The sequence below is a fragment of the Trichomycterus rosablanca genome, chromosome 14 (assembly GCF_030014385.1).
Source record: "Trichomycterus rosablanca isolate fTriRos1 chromosome 14, fTriRos1.hap1, whole genome shotgun sequence".
Classification (NCBI taxonomy): domain Eukaryota; kingdom Metazoa; phylum Chordata; class Actinopteri; order Siluriformes; family Trichomycteridae; genus Trichomycterus; species Trichomycterus rosablanca.
In genome coordinates, this window is record NC_086001.1 from 11,591,783 (window position 1) to 11,616,128 (window position 24,346).

At 37.0% G+C, this 24,346-nt stretch overlaps 1 protein-coding gene across 1 annotated transcript; it reads left to right on the top strand.

Moving 5' to 3' along the window:
- Positions 1-230: 230 nt before the first annotated feature.
- adra1d (adrenoceptor alpha 1D) lies at positions 231-22,751 on the top strand. Its single transcript, XM_063008790.1, has 2 exons — positions 231-1,182; positions 22,198-22,751. The coding sequence occupies exons 1-2, from the start codon at positions 231-233 to the stop codon at positions 22,749-22,751; spliced, it is 1,506 nt and encodes a 501-aa protein (XP_062864860.1).
- Positions 22,752-24,346: the final 1,595 nt, after the last annotated feature.

Consider the following 24,346-nt stretch of genomic DNA (forward strand, 5'->3'; position numbering starts at 1 on the left):
TGCACACTATTTATTACTCGCTAAAGATCAGGAGATTTGCAAGTGCGAAGTTTGCAAGTTTTGCGCGTCGTCCAGCAAGATGCGCGTTTCAGACTGACGAAGAATAATTCTGAATGGAGATCAGTGAACGGATGGATGCGCATTTTGGGGTGATGGAGTGTAAGTAAGACTGGCAACATGGGACTTTGTGCGGGAACACAGCTGTAAAGTTTTGTTTATGGAGTTGCAAAATGACATTTTCTAATTTACAGAACGATAGCCATGACGCGTTTTACTCTATGGAAACATTTAACGGGTCAATTTCTGAGCTTTATTCTAATACCAGTAATAACACAAGTTGCGCCAGTATTGTACTTGAACCACAAGTTATTGCGGTTGGTGTATTTCTGGCGGTTTTTATTCTTGCAGCAATTGTCGGGAACATTTTGGTTATCCTTTCTGTTTTGTGCAACAAGCACTTACAGACTGTCACGAACTTCTTCATAGTCAATCTAGCCATCGCAGATCTTCTTCTGAGCCTGGTGGTGCTGCCCTTCTCTGCATCTCTGGAAGTTCTAGGATGCTGGGTGTTTGGTCGGATATTCTGCAATATCTGGGCAGCTGTGGATGTCCTGTGTTGCACAGCATCCATTCTCAGCCTGTGTATCATCTCTATTGACAGATATATAGGGGTCAAACACTGCCTTAAGTACCCCACTATCATGACTGAAAGGAAAGCAGGCATAATACTGGTAGTAGTTTGGGTCTCATCAGTGGTCATTTCCGTTGGACCACTTCTAGGCTGGAAGGAACCACCACCTTTGGATGAAAGCATCTGCAGCATCACTGAGGAACCTGGATATGCCCTGTTTTCTTCACTTTTCTCCTTCTACCTGCCACTCATGGTCATCCTGGTGATGTACTTCAGGGTGTATGTGGTAGCCCGGAGAACCACAAAGAGTCTAGAAGCCGGCGTCAAGCGAGAGAGGAACAAGTCGATGGAGGTAGTACTAAGGATCCATTGCAGGAGCTCACCTGAGGACGCAAGCGCGAGCTCGAGAAGCAAGAACAATCCACTGAGAAGCTCGCTCTCAGTGCGACTCATGAAATTCTCCAGAGAAAAGAAAGCTGCTAAAACACTAGCCATCGTGGTTGGCATGTTCATAGTGTGCTGGCTGCCGTTTTTCTTCGTCCTGCCTCTGGGTATGTATTTCTTTCTTGTGAAATGCTTTTATTTGGAATAAACCAAACCAAGGGTTCACAATCCATCCCCTATCATATTTTGCATGCAAGTAGTAGACACATGTAGATGTTCTAAAACTGGGTGATATGATGAACCATATGGAAATCTTGATACATTACATGAGTGGCATGGTGTCACAGCAGATAGCATTGGTGTTTCACAGCTCCAGAGAGCCAGGTTCAAGCCTTAGCGTTGTTCACTGTGAGTCATGACATGCAATGAATTGGTTTAATTCCCACCACTGCTCTAAAGGATAATAAGAATATCGAAAGTTTAACACGATACACATTTCTGTAAACGACATGAATAGCATCAAATCCCATGATTAAATAAATCCTGAATTGTCACAGTACACTTTTTCTGTGTATAGCATGGGTACGTCAGTACTTCTATAGCACTGACTGTGTAATTACTTACAATAACAATTTACCTCATGCACATGTTTTATGATGGGTTAAGTTTCCCTGCCTGTTTCTACCATATATAATATTTTGTATTGTTTCTGACACACCATGCATTAAGAAAATGCTTTCATGTCCACTAGCAAGGCTATCAATGTGTTTAGAATTATATATACAACATGCATTTTTTACAACCAATATGTGATTCATAGATAAAAGAAAATGAGGTAAAAATCAGGAAAGCAGCTTTTATTATTTATTAAAGCCGTTAGCATTTTTTCTGAATTTCTGTACTGATTGATTGAAATAACAATCTGGTTGCATTTCTTTATCAGTTTTAAAACATTTCATTTTATTTCTTATTTTTCTAGTTTTCAATTCAAACCGAGCATTAGCACCAGTACCCAAAATGAAAAAAAAATACTATATAAATTATAGTATATAAATAGTATATACATTTTGCTAGTTAATAAAAAATAATGTATTAATATAAATTATTACAATTAAAAAAACTAAAAGAAACACATGTGAAATAACTGTAATCATTAAATGACATTATTCAGTGATTATCCTTTACCTGTACAATTTATGACTAGGGCTGAATAATATGACTATCATATCAACTTTATACAATATTAACATTATGATACACTGAGTTTTTTTCTGATTGGATGTTTTTGATCTAACTGAATCTATGTCCCCTTACCCATTTACTTAATACCTCACACATAGCTAAATGTTTTACAGACGTGGTAGGAAACCAAAGTACCTGAAAACAACCCACGTCAACACTGGGAAAACACACCAAACTCACAGACGATGATTAAATGTAAATCTGGTGTTGTGTGGCACCCACTATAAATTACCACCATAAATTTTGCCATACTTCCCTCATTTTAATAAGATTTCCATCTCTTTTTTTGTGTACATTTCTTTGATATGTATAGTGCACAGTGAATATGCTATTCTTTCAATTATAATAGCACATAGCTTACATTCTTCAAAATTGTTAGGAGAGCAATGTCTGCATCATTGATGTCTTTCATCTTTAAACTCTTTAAAGTTGTGAAGTGTCTTACTGCCTGTACAAGCTCAACACCAATTCAGCACATCTTCAGTTACATGTAACAAATATAATGAATGAACTTTATCAACATTATGAGGACATAGCACAGTTTGGTCAGCCAGGGTCAAAATTATACACATCATACACTTATACACGACATGTATTTCATGACAGCTTCGGGAATACGATGACTTCTGCAACTGTTTTTTCTCCCTGTTATATGAATGGGACACTCTTCTTTGTCTATAAAAAACTTAAATAGGAATTTGAGTTGTTTTATAAGTTAATTGTGCAATTTGATAATATGACAAAATCTGCACTGTCAAAAATATAGATGCATTGATCTTTTGAGTTCAGCTGCTTTTGACAGCCGTTATTAAGCCCCTGGCACAATTCTGGTTTGGATCTTTGACATCTCCAATTCCTTCCAAATAAATTTTTGGGCACAGGCTTAACCTTTCAGTTTTTGGTATACTTTAGGACTTTTAAAAGATATATGCATATGGAGTTGCGCTCAGGTGACGCAGCAGTAAATTACTTTAACCCACTATCACTGGAATCTAGAGTTTAAATCCTAGTAGCGCTATTAGTCGGGTGTCTATATGACGACAAGATCGATTATGTCTGAGGAGTTATGGCCGAAGCCCAGGAATAGATTGTTGTCCTGTGTATTACTGAGTTGTGCCCAGTGAAACCGGACCCAGTCAGACCCTAACCAGAATAAAGTGTTAGTACCACATGAAAATGAATATGCATATGGAGAAACAACCTGTGCACTATGCAAGCATTTGCTGCTTCTGATGGCCTCTCAACCAGACAGTAGGCAACACTGTTTCAGAGGCAAGAAGGTGACACCCGAATGAGATTGGTTACTTAAGCCAGCTAATGTATTCATCATTTATCTACTAACAAGAGCCACATTTATGTTTTTATCCTCTGTGTGTGTGTGGCTAAAAAGTAGGTTTGGGAGCTGATTGTCTTTTACACAGACAAAAGCTCTTACACAGGCACTTTTGAAGAATTATGTCTAATTATCTTAGTGTGGAATTAAATTCAAAGTTGATTTTCCTTAAGCTTGTACAAACACAGCTGCATTGATTTATGTCCTGATGCATTTCCAATAACGAGATTGTTTCATCTTAGAAAATGCAGAAAACAGGCACTCGATTAATGCATCAGTCATTTGCACTAATTCACCACTGCTGAACATGTTGAGCTTGAGAGTTTGAATCCCAGGTGGTGCCATTGACCTGGCAGGGCATCCAACAGACAAGATCAGCTCTGCCTAAGGGAGAAGGGTCAAAAAGGGTTCGATGCCACTATGCTATTGCACTCTCTGCTGGCTGGTTGACGCAACTGCACTAGTGATGGGTGATTTGCGGAGCAGGCATGCAGCAATTGGCAAAAATAGGGGAACTGGCTACAAACACATAATAAAAAAAGAAAAGGTACAAACCAAAGTTAAACATGACAGCAAAACATCAGTGCTGAAGGGTGTTAACAAGAGTAAGTTTGTACTGGAACAGGTTTAGGTTTTATAGTCATATTTAGTTTTTTTTTTTAAAAGGACACTGAGGGAAAGACAGGCAGCATGAGGCACACAGAAGCCCACAGTGGGTGGGAGGTTTATGTTAAAGGGGTTTTATGTAACTGGTTATACTGTGGCAATGTGTATTGTTGCTTAATGTTTTTAAAAGAATGCAACAGGTTATTTCGTTTTATAGCCGGATATTTTTTTTGCCATTCAAAAAAAACCCTTGACTTACGAATTTAATTGGTTCCGAAGGGCTGTTTTTAAGTCAAAATGTTCGTTAGTTAAACCTATTTTTCCCATAAGAAATAATGTACATAGAATTAATCCGTGCTAGACCTCCCAAACCACCCCCTTACCTAAACTCTCTAATGTCTTCAATGCTCTTTTTTGTTATAAATACAAGTATACAGTGTATCACAAAAGTGAGTACACCCCTCACATTTCTGCAGATATTGAAGTATATCTTTTCATGGGACAACACTGACTAAATGACACTTTGACACAATGAAAAGTAGTCTGTGTGCAGCTTATATAACAGTGTAAATTTATTCTTCCCTCAAAATAACTCAATATACAGCCATTAATGTCTAAACCACCGGCAACAAAAGTGAGTACACCCCTTAGTGAAAGTTCCTGAAGTGTCAATATTTTGTGTGGCCACCATTATTTCCCAGAACTGCCTTAACTCTCCTGGGCATGAAGTTTACCAGAGCTTCACAGGTTGCCACTGGAATGCTTTTCCACTCCTCCATGATGACATCACGGAGCTGGCGGATATTCGAGACTTTGCGCTCCTCCACCTTCCGCTTGAGGATGCCCCAAAGATGTTCTATTGGGTTTAGGTCTGGAGACATGCTTGGCCAGTCCATCACCTTTACCCTCAGCCTCTTCAATAAAGCAGTGGTCGTCTTAGAGGTGTGTTTGGGGTCATTATCATGCTGGAACACTGCCCTGCGACCCAGTTTCCGGAGTGAGGGGATCATGCTCTGCTTCAGTATTTCACAGTACATATTGGAGTTCATGTGTCCGTCAATGAAATGTAACTCCCCAACACCTGCTGCACTCATGCAGCCCCAGACCATGGCATTCCCACCACCATGCTTGACTGTAGGCATGACACACTTATCTTTGTACTCCTCACCTGATTGCCGCCACACATGCTTGAGACCATCTGAACCAAACAAATTAATCTTGGTCTCATCAGACCATAGGACATGGTTCCAGTAATCCATGTCCTTTGTTGACATGTCTTCAGCAAACTGTTTGCGGGCTTTCTTGTGTAGAGACTTCAGAAGAGGCTTCCTTCTGGGGTGACAGCCATGCAGACCAATTTGATGTAGTGTGCGGCGTATGGTCTGAGCACTGACAGGCTGACCCCCCACCTTTTCAATCTCTGCAGCAATGCTGACAGCACTCCTGCGCCTATCTTTCAAAGACAGCAGTTGGATGTGACGCTGAGCACGTGCACTCAGCTTCTTTGGACGACCAACGCGAGGTCTGTTCTGAGTGGACCCTGCTCTTTTAAAACGCTGGATGATCTTGGCCACTGTGCTGCAGCTCAGTTTCAGGGTGTTGGCAATCTTCTTGTAGCCTTGGCCATCTTCATGTAGCGCAACAATTCGTCTTTTAAGATCCTCAGAGAGTTCTTTGCCATGAGGTGCCATGTTGGAACTTTCAGTGACCAGTATGAGAGAGTGTGAGAGCTGTACTACTAAATTGAACACACCTGCTCCCTATGCACACCTGAGACCTAGTAACACTAACAAATCACTTGACATTTTGGAGGGAAAATGACAAGCAGTGCTCAATTTGGACATTTAGGCGTGTAGTCTCTTAGGGGTGTACTCACTTTTGTTGCCGGTGGTTTAGACATTAATGGCTGTATATTGAGTTATTTTGAGGGAAGAATAAATTTACACTGTTATATAAGCTGCACACAGACTACTTTTCATTGTGTCAAAGTGTCATTTTGTCAGTGTTGTCCCATGAAAAGATATACTTAAATATCTGCAGAAATGTGAGGGGTGTACTCACTTTTGTGATACACTGTATTTTCTCTTAATCTTAAATTATAGAATAGACATTACTGTAATAAACAACAATACACAGTAGTACTGCACTGTACATAAACACACATGACATTTCAGTACAGTACGTGTGCTGTACCATGCACTATAATATATTTCCTTCTTTTTTTATATAATGTATCTACCAGAAACAACAATAACTCTCATATTTCTCTATTATTTCCTTCTTTATTTCAGTAGTGTTGTATTTTGTAGGTGTAATTGCACGAAAGAAAGAATACTTTACTCAGCAAATTCCTTCTTCTCTCTCACTCACTGTCCCCGCTGTCTGATACACAGTGACAGCTGCTGGCAGGAGTAATTATACAACAACAAATAGTGATTTTTTTCATTTTCTCAGCACTACACTTCCTCTGCACCTTCTTTGGGGACATTTTTAAATTGAATTGTACAAAATATAAAGAAAACACCAGAAAAACACAGTCCGCTGTCCGAATGTTCGCTCACTGTATATATATATAGAGAGAGACGGTCTGAGCCAACTTTGTGACGTCACGTGTTTCGCGAATTTCGGTTCGTAATCCAAATTTCGGTTCGTACGTTAAGTTGAAAAAGATCGTTCGTAACCCAAAATGTTCGTATGGTAAACCGTTCATAACTCAAGGGTCTACTGTATTTAAAAAAAAACCTCTGGGCATTTATGCTAATGTAACATACTTAAAATGGTCCTATTTTGGAATACTTTAATATGTAAACATGTAAGCTAAGCTAATTAGGCACTTAAAAATAGCCATGGGCATTAATGCTAATGTTTGTTTGTTTGTTTATTTGGATTTTTAACGTCATGTTTTACACCCTTTGGTTACAGCCACAACAGAAACAGTAGTTACTGGTTACACAAGATTCATCAGTTTTGAAATACTTTAACATGTTTGCCATGTTAGAGCCATGTTAGAGCCAGTGATAGCTCAGTGGTTAAGGTACTAGACTAGTAAACAGAAGGTTGCCGGTTCAAGCCCTGCCACCACCAAGTTGAAGGCCCTGAGCAAGGCCTTTAACTCTCAATTGCTCATTGTGTAAGTCGCTTTGGATAAAAGCGTCTGCTAAATGCTGAAAATGTAATGTAAATGTAATGTTAATTAATAAAGACTCTAATACTAAAAACTTACTGTTGAACAAGTTAGCCATTATGCTAGTTGCTACTGCTTATAAATACATTCAACCGCATACTCTGTACTACACAGTGTGTTAGAAAACTAAACAGAATAGCTAATGCAGTAATTTACTACTATACTGTTTACCATAACATCGTGTTGCTTAAAACAGGAAGAGCAGCCACAGTGCAAAAGTAACATTTAGCTAAAATGTTCATATTTTACATAAAATATGACATAGCAAAAACAAAAGAGCAAAAATACTTAAAAGAGACTATGAAACGTAATTCCCAGTCATTTTGGCCATGTAAACATGTAAGAGTTGGCTAATTAGCCACTGCTAATGTTACTTAATTAAAATGGCTCTATTTTAAAATACTTTAACATGTTTACCTATTATTAGATACATTCTATGAACAGATTCTTATAATAATTTAATTATAAGAATCTGATCATATGAATGAAGTGAGCATGTGAACTGAAACATGTGAGCTAGGCTAATTAGCCACTAAAAATAGCCTGTTAACCATGGGCATTTATGCTAATGTTACATACCTAAAAGTGTTCTATTTTGAAATACTTTACCATGTTTGTCTACTATTAGATGAATTATGTAAACAAATACTTATAACAACTCAAATTATTATAATCTCTTTATGTAAATGAAGACTCATACTAAAAACTTACTGTCGACCAAGCAAACCATTATGCTAGTTGCTACTGCTTAAAAATACATTTGACTGCATACTCTGTACTACAGATTGTGTTAGAAAACTAATAACGGAACTGCTAATGTGCTAATTTACTATTACACTATTTTACTTACTGTTTACAATAACGGTATGTTGCTTGAAACAGGAAGAGCAGCCACAGTGCAGTAGTAACATTTTGCTAAGTACCGGGTGGTGTAACTCATTGCCTTTATAAAAAAACATCCAAATGTTCCAGAAGACACATATTTAAAACATAAATGTGCAAAATAGAAACGTAAAGAAGCTTTAAAATATTTAATTATGTCGTATTTTAGATGAAATATGACATAGCAAAAATGACAAAGCAAAAATACTTTTAAAAAAACTAGCTAGGCTAATTAGCCACTAAAAATTTAACCTGTTAATCATTGGCATTTATGCTAATGTTACATACCTACAGTTGTTCTATTTTGAAATACTTTACCATGTTTGTCTACTATTAGATGAATTATATGAACAGATTCTGATAATAATTATAATAATCTCTTCATGTAAATGAAGACTCTAATACAAAAAACTTACTGTTGACCAAGTAAACCAATATGCTAGTTGCTATTGTTTAAAAATACATTTGACTGCATACTCTGTACTACACAGTGTTAGAAAACTAATAACAGAATAGCTAATATGCTAATTTAATAATAAAAAATAGATGTGCAAAATAGAAAGGTAAAGAAGCTTTAAAAATTTTAATTATGTCGTATTTTACATGAAATATGACATAGCAAAAAAACTTTGTAAAAGTGTGAGCTAGGCTAATTAGCCACTAAAAAGTTAGCCTGTTAACCATGGGCATTTATGCTAATGTTACATACCTAAATTGTTCTATTTTGAAATACTTTACCATGTTTGTCTACTATTAGATGAATTATATAAACAAATACTTATAACAACTTACTGTTAAAAACTTACTGTTGACCAAGTAAACCATTATGCTAGTTGCTACTGCTTAAAAAAACATTTGACTGCATACTCTGTACTACAGATTGTGTTAGAAAACTAATAACAGAATTGTTAATGCGCTATATTATACGGTTTAACTTACTGTTTACAATAACAGTATGTTGCTTGGAACAGGAAGAGCAGCCACAGTGCAGTAGTAACATTTTGCTATTTAAAACAAAGACTCACTGAGTACTTACTTTGATTCCCCAAAAAGATACATATACAAACATACAGATACAAAAATAAACCAAGGCTAACCTGTTTTACATTTGCTAGATCTAAAGCTGAAATCACACCCCGATTGCTTACTGCTTATAACATGACATGAGTATTTTCATTAATGTCTATTAATGTTTTATGAACATTAATATTTCCATAATTAATAAATTCATTAATCAAAATTTGTCCCAATTTGTTCACAATATCTGTTTTTTTATTATTATTTTTTTTAATAACCAGTCCTGATTGATCCTGATCAGTGTCACATAATGTCTGGTTCCCTCCAGAAACACTGGACACAACATCTAAATAAACTCTGAACAGAGATGGACTACTTAAATGGTAGAAAATTACCAGTTTAGGTAGTTAAATAAAATATACTACCAGCAGAGAAGTGCAGAAATCTTATTCAGGATGTAAGAAAATAAATAATTGCAATTATTGTTTCCAAATACTGTGCTGCTAAATATTATGTTAGGGGTACAAATTTATTTCATCCAAGGCATGTTTATTTATTTTATTGTTTTAAATAATATGTTTAGTCATAAATAAAAAGTGAAGTTTCTCTTCTATCCAGTGTGAAATAAAGAATAATGGCTATTATATGGCTATTATATTATATGACTATTATTATATTTATTTATTATTATAAGTAAGTTTATTATTATAGCCATTATTCTTGAGAAAAGTGTACCAGTATTCTTGGCCCTATCTGTAAGTCCTGGGAACCTGGGTTTAATCCTCCCTTCAGTCTGTAATGAGTTATGTATGTTCTCCCTGTTCCTGCACAGGTCTTTTCCATGAACTCAGGTTTCCTCCCACTTCCCAATAGCATGTTAACCTGACCAGTATGATTCAGTTAGTAATAATATATGAACAATAACCTAAGCTGTGTCTTTAGTATATTTGTTTTTATATGTCGTAATAAATATTCTAATTATATAAAATAAAGTAAAATTTTTAATTGAATACATTTATTGTAACCTCAGTTTTCAGTGTAGAAAAAATAATTAAAAAATATATATATATATATAACCACAATTTAGAGAACTTGAGCAAATGTAGTTTTTGTTTAGGTTAAGTTTAAATCAAGTTTTAGACTCATGTGTTATGTATATTAAAGCTATCTATTTTTGCCTTTATTGCATCACTCCTAGTATAAACAAATGACTTGCAGCTTTATTGCAGAGGCCAAATGAATACCATTCACATTAAACCGTGTAACAGGAGCCAAGGGACCACCACTATGTAAAACCCAGAATTTTCACAGGCACTTGTGAAGTGCATGAAGAAGACGATTATGGCATGACGCATGAAAAATCTTTCAGACTATGAGCACTAATAACTGTAATGTAGGCCTATCCATGCTTTATTCATTCAGTCTAACCATCCCTGATTTTACACTGAGCTGGCTCTAATTAAAGGAGGGGTTAATGGATTTTATGCAGCCTCAGAGCAAAAAATTCAAAGGGATGTGGAGTGAGAGCCAAACTGTCATTCACACCACACATCTTATTAGCCAGGATTTGTGTAATTAACAGATGGGTTTACCAAAAAAATCAATTGTGCCCAATTTCTTATTTACCAAAAAAATGTAGTCAGTCACCTATGACATGCTATTCCTCTGATGTTTGTTTCCTTAGTTTTCTACTGAACTGCAAGGCTTATGTAGTATGGGAAGTCTCCATATATTTCTATATCTAGACTAGTCTATATACACCGATCAGCCATAACATAAAACCACCTCCTTGTTTCTACACTCACTGTCCATTTTATCAGCTCCACTTACCATATAGAAGCACTTTGTAGTTCTACAATTACTGACTGTAGTCCATCTGTTTCTCTGCATGCTTTGTTAGCCCCCTGTTCTTCAATGGTCAGGACTGTTCCAGGAACACTACAGAATAGGAATTATTTAGGTGGTGGATCATTCTCAGCACTGCCATGGTGGTGGTGTGTTAGTGTGTGTTGTGCTGGTATGATTGAGTAAAACACAGCGGCACTGCTGGAGTATTTAAACACCTCACTGTCACTGCTGGACTGAGAATAGTCCACCAACCAAAAATATCCAGCCAACAGCGCCCCGTGGGCAGCATCCTGTGACCACTAATGAAGGTCTCAAAGATTACCAACTCAGACAGCAGCAATAGATGAGCAATCATCTCTGACTTTACATCTACAAGGTGGACCAACTAGGTAGGAGTGTCTAATAGAGTGGACAGTGAGTGGACACGGTATTTAAAAACTTCAGCAGCGCTGCTGTGTCTGATCCACTCATACCAGCACAACACACACTAACACACCACCACCATGTCAGTGTCACTGCAGTGCTGAGAATGATCCACCACCTAAATAATACCTGCTCTGTGGTGGTCCTGTGGGGGTCCTGACCAAGAACCGGGTGAAAGCAGGCTAAAAAAAAGTATGTAACAGAAACAGTCAGTAATTGTATAACTACAAAGTGCTTCTATATGGAAATCGGAGCTGATAAAATAGACAGTGTGTAATGTTATGGCTGATCTGTGTTTATGTGCACTATTATTTAACCCCAGCTTCAGTACCTGGTGGAACATCTTTTTGATAACCTTTGATAAATCATTTGATAAATTAATCTCTTGTGGAATTTTCACCCACTCTTGTTGTACAAAAGCTTCCAGCTCATTGAGGTTTGTTGGCTTTTGTAATGCAACAATCAACGATATAAATCTTTGGGATTTAAAGGCCACTCTATGATATTCCATAACAGATTCCTTAACCAAGATTTGGTTGACTTGGAAGTGTATTTAAGATTATTATCTTGCTGAAAAGTTTAAATATCACCAAGGTTCAATTTCAGAATACTTGAGGAGATCATGTTGCCCTATGTCAAAGAAGAAATGTCCTTAAAATGGGTGTTTCAACATGACAATGACCCAAAACATCTTGGTTACAGACAAACAAGATTGAGGTAATAGAGTGGCCAGCCCAATCCCCTGACTTCAATCCCATAGAGAACTTGTGGGCTGATATCTGAAACATGTTTTTTTGAGGCAAAACCCAAAATTGCATAAGAACTGTGAAATGTAGTCTAATCATCCTGGACTGGAATACTTGTTCAGAGGTGCCAGAAGTTGGTCGACTCCATGCAACACAGATCTCGGAAACAATTGTTATGCCACTAAATATTAGTTCAGTAATTTAAAGTAAAGTGAAACCTCAAACATTTTTTCATGTTTTTAAAGAAAAATGCTGGCACTGCTATTTCTTTGAACAGACTAATATTCATTTTTCTTAACTTTCTGTAAAGGATGAACACAAACTGGCTAAATGTTGTTAATGTTTTGATTTAGAATTGAAGGTGTAGTATTTTCAGTGCATTTGCATTTATGGAAATAAAAGTTATTATAATGATTTTGTGCTTTATTCACTTTTTAAAAATCACTGCTATTTTTTTGAACACCACTGTACCAATTGCCCTTTTAGTGCTACGGAATTATCTCCTTATTCCGGTGTTGCAGCAGCTCCTTAGTTCTCACCATGGTTGCAACACAACTTCACAAATGTTTGATCGGTGTTTATATGTGACGCATCACAGCTTATTATTGATCGTTATTTGGGTTTAATCTTGTAATAACCCATATAGAGGTTGAATAATTGTGACTCTAAAAGACTACATCATTCATTGTTTTTTTTTTATTTGCTGTATTATTCAACTAATAAACACTTAATTTAAAGCATAATGGTCTGCGGAGAAGTTTGGAGATATAAAACATTATTTTCTTTGGGGGTTTAATGTTTGGTTAGCTAGGCACTGCCAAAAGATGCTAGTAATTACACCCATGCTCAAATACTGTCGAACATTGTCAGGCACGGGTTAAATAATAAGTGTGGGATTATGTGTATATATGTGTGTGTGTCTGTGTGTGTGTGTGTGTATATATGCTCTGTTTAGCCATGGGAAAAGCACCATTGGCAATTTCAGGGAATGGAAAAAGGACAAGTACAGAAATATATAAGTGCATTATAAGCAAAGAAAGATGCACCATGTAATAAACTTAAGACTTTGGTAAGGCTGCCAGAATTGTAGCTTGGGTAAAAGTACATGAAGGAAAAATTACTGCGGTCCTTATTAATATTCCTCACAGTACTCTTACACTGGTGATGGAGGAAATATTTAATTAAACATTATAAAATAAGATAAAAATTACTTTAAAAAACTAGAAAATAGAAACATACTCATATGTTCTTCTACCCACCATTTCTTTGTTCTAACATTCTGGTTTCAGCAGATGTTCACTAAAGAAAACACTTTGTTCTAAATATGAATCAGAATCAGAATCTTTTTATTCGCCAAGTAGCAGATGTACAAGGAATTTCTTTAGGTGCAGGTGTCAACATACATACAAGTTAAATAGTAAAAGGTACACTATATCTAAACATATAATAAACAATAAACAATGGTATATATATACATAGAATAAAATAAACAATATAGTAGTGATAAAAAATTGTGCAATAGAGATTATTTACACATAAGGTGCATATGTCCATTAACTATTAAAATGCGGGAAGCTTGTGTGAAACCCACGAGCATTTATTAAAACGGAGGGATGTGGGAGTAGTCCTTGTTGAGTAAGCTGATTGCCTGGGGAAAGAAGCTGTGGAGGTGGCGGTTTGTACGAGTCTTTAATGCTCTCACTCTCTGTCTCCGCTGAGATGAGAACCTCTGAAAAAATGAGTGACCAGGGTGAGAAGAGTCTGCCATAAGCTTCCTTGCCCTCTTTTTCATCCTAGAGGAGTGTAAATAGCTATGTAGTACCTATTGGACCACCAGTGTGAGTCTGACTAAGCAGTGCCCAGGCTATAAATGTTGTTAGATATGGTCACCACTACACAGTCGCTGGTTTTATTATGCTGATTTGTAAATGTCCCAGAACTCTATAAAACTGCACTTTAATCAAACTGCAGAGATTCCTTTACCTGATAGTTGCCAAACATTGCAGCAAATTACCTACGTAACAAGTGAAGCATTTCATGGGTTTAGAGTTATGGTTATCAACTTTTAATCAACTGGGCTGCAACAGTGGCCAAAAACCAGGCCTGCAAGCTGCATTAATTCCTTTCTTTAAAAAAAAATCACTTTTTTAAACATCAGTAGTGTATTAAAAATAAATAACAATAATAAGTAGTTCCAGTTTAGTTTATTTTAGCTGTAAATGGTCTAGTAGTGCTGGCAAAGGTGCTACCAATAGTAAAGGAACATTTTTAAGCCACTGTCAAACCAGGTTTTAGTAAGTAAAAGCAATTATTTTCATTCTAACATCATTAGTGGTTTTGTACATAAATCTTTCAGTGTGAGAGAGGTTTAAAAATATAGTATGCAAGCAAAACTTGGCATAGACAAATTTGAGCTTTATATAGACTATGACTTGTAATTGTACATCTAAGTCGGTCCATTTTGCAGTAGATCCAAAATAAAAGGAAGAGTTGTCTTTAGCATTGTGCATGGTTAAGACTAGATGAAATATTTATTATATAAGTCTTTAACTTATAAAATAAAAATGGCAATGAATACATTTTGAATACAGTTTTTTCTCCAAGATAGCTTAGCTTGCCATAAACCCAGAAAGTTTGGCAAATCAGAAAAACAATAAATACATTTGTAATAATAAAATGTACAGCTTGGTTTCAGCCATAGCATCATACAGTATGTCATTATGAACAGTTGGATGATCTTGTAATTAAAACATGTTGTTTACTTTCTTGTTTAGTTTATAATGCATTTAATGATGTAGTGTCACAAACTAGAGAAGCACCTGTTCATTTACAAGTGTTTCCCCTTAATTAAGTATTACATATTCAGTATTTCTATTAACTGCATAATAATAGTTTTGCATCCTGAAATTATTATTACCCCTTTATCTTAAGTAAAATTTCACTTATTTGAGGTACCCAATAAAGTACAGGTCAATCACACTTTTTTGTTTGTTTGTGTTGCACTTAATACTTTGCTATAATGTTAAGATTCTAGTTTCATCTAACAGCAAACATCCAACTGTCTGTGCACATTTTTACAGTTTCCCCAGTAAAACAAGGCCTAGGATGCAATGTCAGCTTTTAATACTTAGCCTTGGTTAAGGAGTATTCCATGACTAATGTGATTTTTTATTTTCCCATGCCACTGAGACACTCCTACTGTAGAGTTGGACATATAAAAAAGCCATGCCAGGGAAAATCATTTAATCAGACTGGAAAATAAACAAAGCCAATATTCTGAATATCTTTGTGAATATCTCAAGGCTATTTGTAAACATTTATTAAAGACTTAAAATACCCATGGACAAATGGAATCTATTTTCTTTTGGTAAAGTGTAATCTTTCAAAATAACTGTTATTTTTCTTTATATAAAGTCTGTGTATTTTATATAACTTTCAGCCACAAGTAATGAGCCTTTAATTGATTTCAATTGGCTATGAATTGAATTGGCTATGAATTACATTTGTAACAAAAATATGTGCTTAGGAAATATATATATATTAAATCATTATAGCTGCTAATATACTTGTGCTATTAGGGTCGGTAATCCAGTAATTCCCATGAGAATTAAATAATCTTAATCTTAATCTTAATCTCTCTAATCTTAATCTTAAACAATATCATAAACTTGATTCCATTCTGCTGTTCATTAATGAAGTGTGTGGTTGCAAAATGCCTCTGGTTCTATAAAATTGCACCATACACCGATCAGCCATAACATTAAAACCACCTCCTTGTGGCCGCTCAGGTGGCACAGCGGTAAAAAGACACGCTGCAACCAGAGCTGGATTCTGAGTACCTGGTATCGAATCCAGCTCTGCCTCACCGGTTCGAAGCTGAGTGGCTGTATGAGCAACGATTGGCCAGTTGCTCAGTTGGGGGGTGGGACAAAGAACCGGATGTGGGTCTCTCTCTGTCAGAATGCGATTACGACCTAAGTAGTGGGTCATTCTTAGCACTGCAGTGACACTGACATGGTGGTGGTGTGTTAGTGTGTGTTGTGCTGATATGAGTGGATAAGACACAGCAGCACTGACAGAGTTTTTAAACACCTCACTGTCACTGCTGGACTGAGAATAGTCCACTAACCAAAAATATATCCAGCCAACAGCGCCCAGTTGGCTTCATCCTGTGAGAGTGGACAGTGAGTGGACACGGTATTTAAAAACTTCAGCAGCGCTGCTGTGTCTTATCCACTCATACCAGCACAACACACACTAACACACCACCACCATGTCAGTGTCACTGCAGTGCTGAGAATGATCCACCACCTAAATAATACCTGCTCTGTGGTGGTCCTGTGGGGGTCCTTACCATTGAAGAACAGGGTGAAAGCAGGCTATAAAGGTATGTAGAGAAATAGATGGACTACAGTCAGTAATTGTCGAACTACTGTACAAAGTGCTTCTATATGGTAAGTGAAGATGATAAAATGGACAGTGAGTGTAGAAACCAGGAGGTGGCTTTAATGTTATTGCTGATCGGTGTATATGTAATTTTGAATGGCCAGGTACTCATTGAAGGTCTTCTGGTCGATTTTTGTTACCTTTCCCCATTTCTAAAAGAGTCTTTTTGAGTAGTGGCTACAATGGAACTGCAGGTAGTGTTGCTGCTGCACCATTCTATGGTCCAGATGACTCAGATTTAACATTTGTCCTTACTAGCTGTTTTTGTGAATTCAAGCATTTACTTTTCTTGTGTTCACATAGATTTTCTCCTGGTGCTTCAATTTCTTCCCACCTCTGAATAGATTCAGGAAATGAACTTACTGACAAAACCACTACACACTGTGATGTGTGTTAAAATAGCAATAGCACCAGTAGAAGTGCACTAATTTTGTAGTGATAGATACTGTAGATAGACTACAATGGCAGAGGTTTTAGACAGTTTGTTAAATGGCATACACATATATTTTGACAGGTTTGGCTAGATATGCTACACCCAGTTAAAGGTTTAATACTGAAATCTTACTTGCTCTGTACATAAAAAAACAAGAGCAACACTGCTAAATGATCAGATTCTCTGGATTTTTACTATTTATAATTGTTTGTTTGAGTAAAATTAACATTTTCATTTATTCTCTAAACTACTGACAACATTTCCCATCCAAATTCCAAATATAAACATTGGCTTGATAAATCCAGTAGATATGAGCAACATAAATCATTATGGTCAGATGACTGGGTTAAAGTATATCAGAAACAAAAAGGGGTGTTCTTAGGCAGCCATGGTGAGTACCCACTGACAGTGATCTGATGAGGGGCAAGGCTTGAATTACTAACAGGTTGTTAGGCGGCCAAGAAGCCAGAGGGTATGAAACCCGTGGTGTCTTGTACAGACCAACAGAAGATAAACTGTGGCTTAAATTTCAGGTAATTGTTATACTTGTGATAAGGCTCATGTGTCACAACATACACAACATGCATTGGACCCTTCTGTGTATGCCGCTGCATAGATGCAGGCCAGTCAATGTACCCATGCTAACTCCTGTCTATCAGTGTACAACAACTGATGTCTGACCCGACAAGACATGGACTTCACAACACGTCTGAAGCAGGGTTGTGGTAGCTGGTACCAGGACATTAGCAGGTCCTGCAGCTTATGTATGTTGTGAGGTGAATTGGACTATATAGTGAAACTCGATTTAATGGACTAAGATGGGGGTGCACTGGTCTGTAAAATTCGATCTTCCAAAAGCGAGGTTTTTTCCAGGGGGTGCAAAAATATATGAAAACACAGCACTAAGGTCCACAAAAGTGCTATACATACACATAGGATAAACAGTAAAATGAACAATGTAAATAGATATGTAAATATGTAATGTAAAATCTGTAAATAAATATAAGAATTGGTGTACTGTACTACTGGGGAGATTTCATTCATCTTGTGTGGTGGAGGAGATGTTTTTTGCCATGATCATATAGTGGGAACTACTATTCTGAGTCTGAAGCACTTCTGGTGGCTACTGGAGCAGCGCTGGTGCATAACTAAGCACTAGAACTTTTAAAATATAAGCATAAAACACTGAGAGAAAGAATAAAGCGGGAAGAATAAAGCGAGCCTCCCGTCAAAATAAAGCCTATCACTCATGTACACAGAGAGATGTCACCGGCTAGCAGACAATTACTGAACTACTGTTCTTGGTACACCACTCGCAGGATTTTTAAGCAATCGGAGTGGACATTTGGTTTTCCAGATTTTGTCCGTTAAATCCGAAATCTGTTAAATGAAAGTCTGTTAAATCGAGGTTCCACTGTATTGCATCCTGGTGCCACGTCTTACCTGAGTGAATGTGCCTAGCCATCCACAAGATCTTTGAGAAAACAGGATTTGTTGGAAGAGTCAACCTTCTTCCATTTCTCTGATGTCCAGTTCTGATGCCTTTGTGCCCATTGTAGGTGTTTCAGTGGTGGACATGAGCATAGGCACTTTGACTAGCCTGTGGCTACACAGACCCAGAGGTTTGATGCACTGTGTGTTGTGAGATACCTCATCACAAGTGTTACAATTATCTGCAATTTGAGCCACAGTAGCCTTTCTTTTGGTCAATACCTGACATCATAGCCTTCATGTTCTCTGGCATCAGTAAGTCTTGGCTGCCCAACAACCTTTTAGCAGTTAGTGGCTTGTCCCTTTTCAGATCATTATTAGTAGGTAATCACCATGGTACTCACCACAAGCATGTTGATCGGCCTGTGAGCACCGCTTGCCGTTTCTTCGAGATTCCTTATCTCAGTCATCTGACCATAGCAATTTGACCCTTATCAAAGTCACTGATGTCTTTGTGCCTTGCTGCATTTAACAGAGTACTAAAACTATCATCAGCCCAATATCTGATATATTTGTGAATAAGTATATAGACTTATTCTGGGTTAGTTTCAAACCTAACAGTTATGCTATTGTATTTATAAAGCTTGATTGATAGCGAGCGATCCTGACCATCTCGTTACGCCGAGTATGGCGGCACGGTGTCTGATGTCTGGTGAAACTGACAAGTGTTTTATGTGAAAGTTAATGTGTCGCTCCAGCTCCTCTACTCCCTGTGGAAAGGAAGCAGGGGCGCTAGATTGCGGAAGGGTGCTTGGGAGATTTTTGGGATGAAGCTAAAGTGCTACAGTTAAATGCATACATGTGTACGTGATCTTGGGGGTGAATGAACGTATGTGAAAGAGATAAATAATAAAGAAGTACGAGAGGTGAGAGGTGAGAATGACGGAGGCCAAGTAAAAGCTTGATAGAGATCCATGCATTCCACTCCTCTGAACATGAACATACTTTTAAACGTGTGTATTTTTCCTATTTTTCTCCTTACGCTGGTCTGTCTAAAGGGTCATTTGAGGGTTAATGACTTTACTGGACTTGTGCCACTAGTCCATAAAAAGCTGCACTGTTTGGTTTGTTTTTCATAGAAAATAGCATATTTCCCATTTTGTTCTAGTATGCTCTTAACCAACAAGTACATTTAATGGAACATATTAAAAACATTATATTGAAACTAAAATATATACACTCTAATAACAGTGAATGACAGAAACAAATTAAAATAGCATGTTGTGTACTGGTGTAAAACATTGATTGTTTGACAGATTGTTTACTTACACCTTCAGTTGACTGACCAATCAAGTTCATGTTTTCTACAAGGATGTTCCTGTATTAGGCTAAATTCATCTTTCTAGTCTCCTTGTTTCACAGTAGCAACATTCATCCGTCCTTCAAATCTTACCAGTCTTCTTGCCACAAAGCATTCCCATATCATAATGCTGCCACCACCATGTTTCTAATGTGATTAAGTGTAGATGGAAATGACTTAACAATTAAGAGTTTTCTAACAAACAGTGGATTTTGTTAGGTTAACTATAATGTTCTTACTATGAAAGACAAGCATTGATTTTGTGTGGTTTCAAATCTGTATGTGTTTAATAAGTCAAACTTTACAAGTAAAATCTGTAGAACTTTAATTAAGTATAATTAAATAATTAAATATGAGTAGATTGGGAGAAAAAATTGGAACTTTTGATGTATAATTAGATTCATATTTTATCTACTAGGATGTTCCTGTATTAGGCTACATTCATCCGTCCTTCAAATCTTACCAGTCTTCTTGCCACAAAGCATCCCCATATCATAATGCTACCACCACCATGTTTCACAGTAGCAATGGAATTATCATTACAGGTGATTAATTGTAGATGGAAATGACTTAACAATTAAGAGTTTTCTAACAAACAGTGGAATTGTATTTCCTAAAGAATGACAAAGTAACCCTCAATCATCAGAACATCAGCAGGATAACTATAATGTTCTTACTATGAAAGACAAGCATTGATTTTTTTTTGTGGTGGTTTTAAGTCTGTATGTGTTTAATAAGCCAAACTTTACAAGTAAAATCTGTATAACTTTAATTAAGTGACTGGGTAATTAAATACAATTACAGTAGATTGGAAGAAAAAAATTGGAACTTTTGATGTATAATTAGATTCATATTTTATCTACTAGGATGTTCCTCTATTAGGCTACATTCATCCGTCCTTCAAATCTTACCAGTCTCCTTGCCACAAAGCACCCCCATATCATGGTGCTATCACCACCATGTTTCACAGTAGGAATGGTATTGGTATTATGTAGTGTAAGTTGGAATGACATAACAGTGAAGAGTTTTCTAACAAGCAACGAAATGTGTAATCTCCTGAAGAATGTATGTTAACTCTGTATGTGTTTACTAAGCCAAACTGCCTTACAAGTTAAATCTGCATAAGTTAATTAATAATTAGATGACTGATTGGGTAATTAAGTACTACTAGACTGGAAGAACAATTGAGAAAACAACTTTTGATAGATATATGCATATTTTATCTACAGGGATGTTCCTGTATTAGGCTTCATAAATCTGTCCTTCAAATCTTACCAGTCTTCTTGCCACAAAGAAGCACTCCCATATCATGATGCTGCCTCCACTATGTTTCACAGTAGGAATGGTATTATTATTATTATTATGATGTAGTTTAGATTGGGATGACGTAAGTCCAACAGTGATGACGAGTTTTCTAACAGTGGAATTTGTCATTTCCTGAAGAATGACAAAGCACCTCTTTACCATAGAGCATCAACAGGTTAAATATAATGTTCTTACTATGAAATGCTTTTTGCAAACTCAGACAGGCATTGATTTTAGTTTTTTTGTGGTGGTTTTAAGTCTGTATGTGTTTAATAAGCCAAACTGTGTGACAAATTAAATCTGCATAACTTTAATCAGGTAACCGATCAGGTAATTGAATACGACTAGATTGTGAGAAAAATTGGGAACATTTCATTTTTTTTATAGAACAACATACAATTAGATTGGGAGAAAAAATTTAAAAAATTGATAATTTATTTTATAGAACAACTTTAGATGTATAATTAGATGCATATTTTATCTACTAGGATGTTCCTCATTTAAGCTACATTCATCTGTCCTTCAAATCTTACCAGTCTCATTACCATAAAGAAGCATCCCCATATCATGATGCTTGCACCACCGTGTTTCACAGTTGGAAAGGTATTAACCACATTATATTAAGTGCTTGTTTTTTGCCAGGCATAGTGATTGCTGTTCCACTTAAGAAGTTAACTTTTCATCCCATCAGGCCAGATAATCTTTTTTTCGTATGTTGCCAAACTCCAAGCAGGCTGTCATATGCCTTTTACTTAGCAGTGGCTTCCACCGTGCCGCTCTGTCATAAAGGCCTAATTTATGAAGTGCTGCAGGGATGGTTGTCTCCCAACTCTGCACAGATAGATGCATATTTTATTTAATTGTCTTTATTGTTGGGGACAAAAATAAAAATTGGTTAAAACATCTTTCTGTGTTTCCACCTCTAGGCTCTTTCTTTCCTGCACTGAAACCTTCAGATGTAGTATTTAAGATAATCTTCTGGCTGGGTTATTTCAACAGCTGCATCAACCCAGTTATTTACCCCTGCTCTAGCAAGGAGTTCAAACGCGCCTTCACCCGCCTACTGCGCTGCCAGTGTTCACGCCGGCGCCGAAGCCTACGTCGCATCTATGGCCAGCGGTGGCATACAGCATTCAGAAGCCAGACCAGAGACTCCAAAGGTGACTATCAGCCTGGCTTCTCCCTTCACGAGCCCTGCAGCGGGTCTATATTCTCATGTCGGAGCAAGGATCACTCGCTACATCTCAAAAGCTGGAGCTTGTTCCCCCCCTTCCAGAAATCCTCCTTTCATTTAAAGGAGAAAATGAACAACTTGTCAAACAAGATAAAGAGTGGTGCAGCAAAGAGTTCACTGCCCTCGCTGGAGAGGACAGAGATCGATACAATCTCAATGGGGATCTACAGCGAGTGCAGTGAGCCAAGCGGCTACCAGATTTACAACCTGACGGAATGCTACGGCCTGAAAGAGACAGACATCTAAACCGAGATATAGAATGCCTGAGGCTGTCTGGCATGCAGACAAACAATTGCTTGGTTACCTGAGATGGACATATATTGAGCAGCTTGACAAAAGCACAATCAAGACAGTTCTGAGATCAAAATTAATAAATAAATAAAGAGATTTATTTACATAACAGAATGATAAAAGATTTACTTGGGTAATTTAAGCGTTTTTGTTTTTTCAGTGTGGTGCAAATGTTTATTTCCCTGTAAAGTACTACTGCTTCACAAATACAAGTGGTATCACTGAACAAACGAACTCATTGTGCAATCAGGAGGCAGCTACCTTGGTAGGAAAATTTTTCATTGCAGCGTTTACACACATCTGCTTTCAAAGTAGCTTATTTTGGCCAGAAATAACCTAGAATTGCAAATTCTACTCAAGGCAGTTGCAAAATTCTGTTCAGTAGACCTGACATCATAAAATATGTATCAGAATTGCCTGTATCAAAGTTAACTATGTTATATTTGAAAAGCCTGTGCCTAAAATACATTCTAGTAACACAAACAACTGTGATGTTTTATTTTTTTGTATTTAATACATTGTAAAAGCTTCTTTCACAGTAATAATATTTCCAGTTCCCACTAAACAGACATGGAAACCAGTGTAGAGGAATTTTAGACCATCCTGGGATTATTTTAAATGAACAACCAATCTCAGACGGGTTAAAGTTTAAACCTTGTTCATTAATCATTCTGTTGTTAATTTGCTCATGTGTTCCGGTTAATTGTAAGGTTTGATGATTCAGATTTTATTAAACTTTAGGTGATTAATCACCCCCTACTTTTCTATTTATTTATGCATTTTCTCCCAATTTAGTGTAGTCAATTTGCCTTCCTCTGCTGGGGGATCCCTGATTGCAGTCGAGGTGGGTATATCCCGCGCGCAGCCCTTAGTGAAACCCTTTTCCACCCATGCATTCTGCACAGCCACTCTCTATCTGCTAATCAGGGTCCTTACACATCATTTGAAGACCCCACCCACATAGTCCGGTCATCCCGCCCTAGCAGATACGTGTATGCTGCAGGCACTGCCAATTATGCCCGCTAGATGGTGCCCAGCCGACCGGTGGCAACATCAAGTTTCGAACCGAGGAGTTCAGAATCTCGACGCTGGTGTGCTAGCGGAATATCCTGATGCGCCACCAATCACCCCTTTTATCCAGTTTCTGGATACAGTCTTGCAGGCTGTTTAAGTAACTAAATCATGATGCGCCATCCAAAGTTCAACTTCAGTCACATCCATACACAAAAAATTGTCCCTAAAGTATTATGAAACATGCAGAATCTGGTTTTGGTCAACATGGGAAATGCAGCATTGTTTTCTGGGATGGCAGAAAAGCATTGGACAAAATGATGTGAGGCATCACAGAGAGATTTAAGCAAGTTTACTTATGTATTATTAACAATTGCACACTTCTGTGCCCTTGGTGTGATATTTTCCGAGCACTCACCCCTAGGGAGATTTGTAATAGCCCTTAATTTATAAGGTAGTTGCCTCCTGAGTTGACATATTTATGGTTTTACTGTTTCTGGTTTAAGTTACAATCTGTTCAGTTATGTGGCCAGGTAACA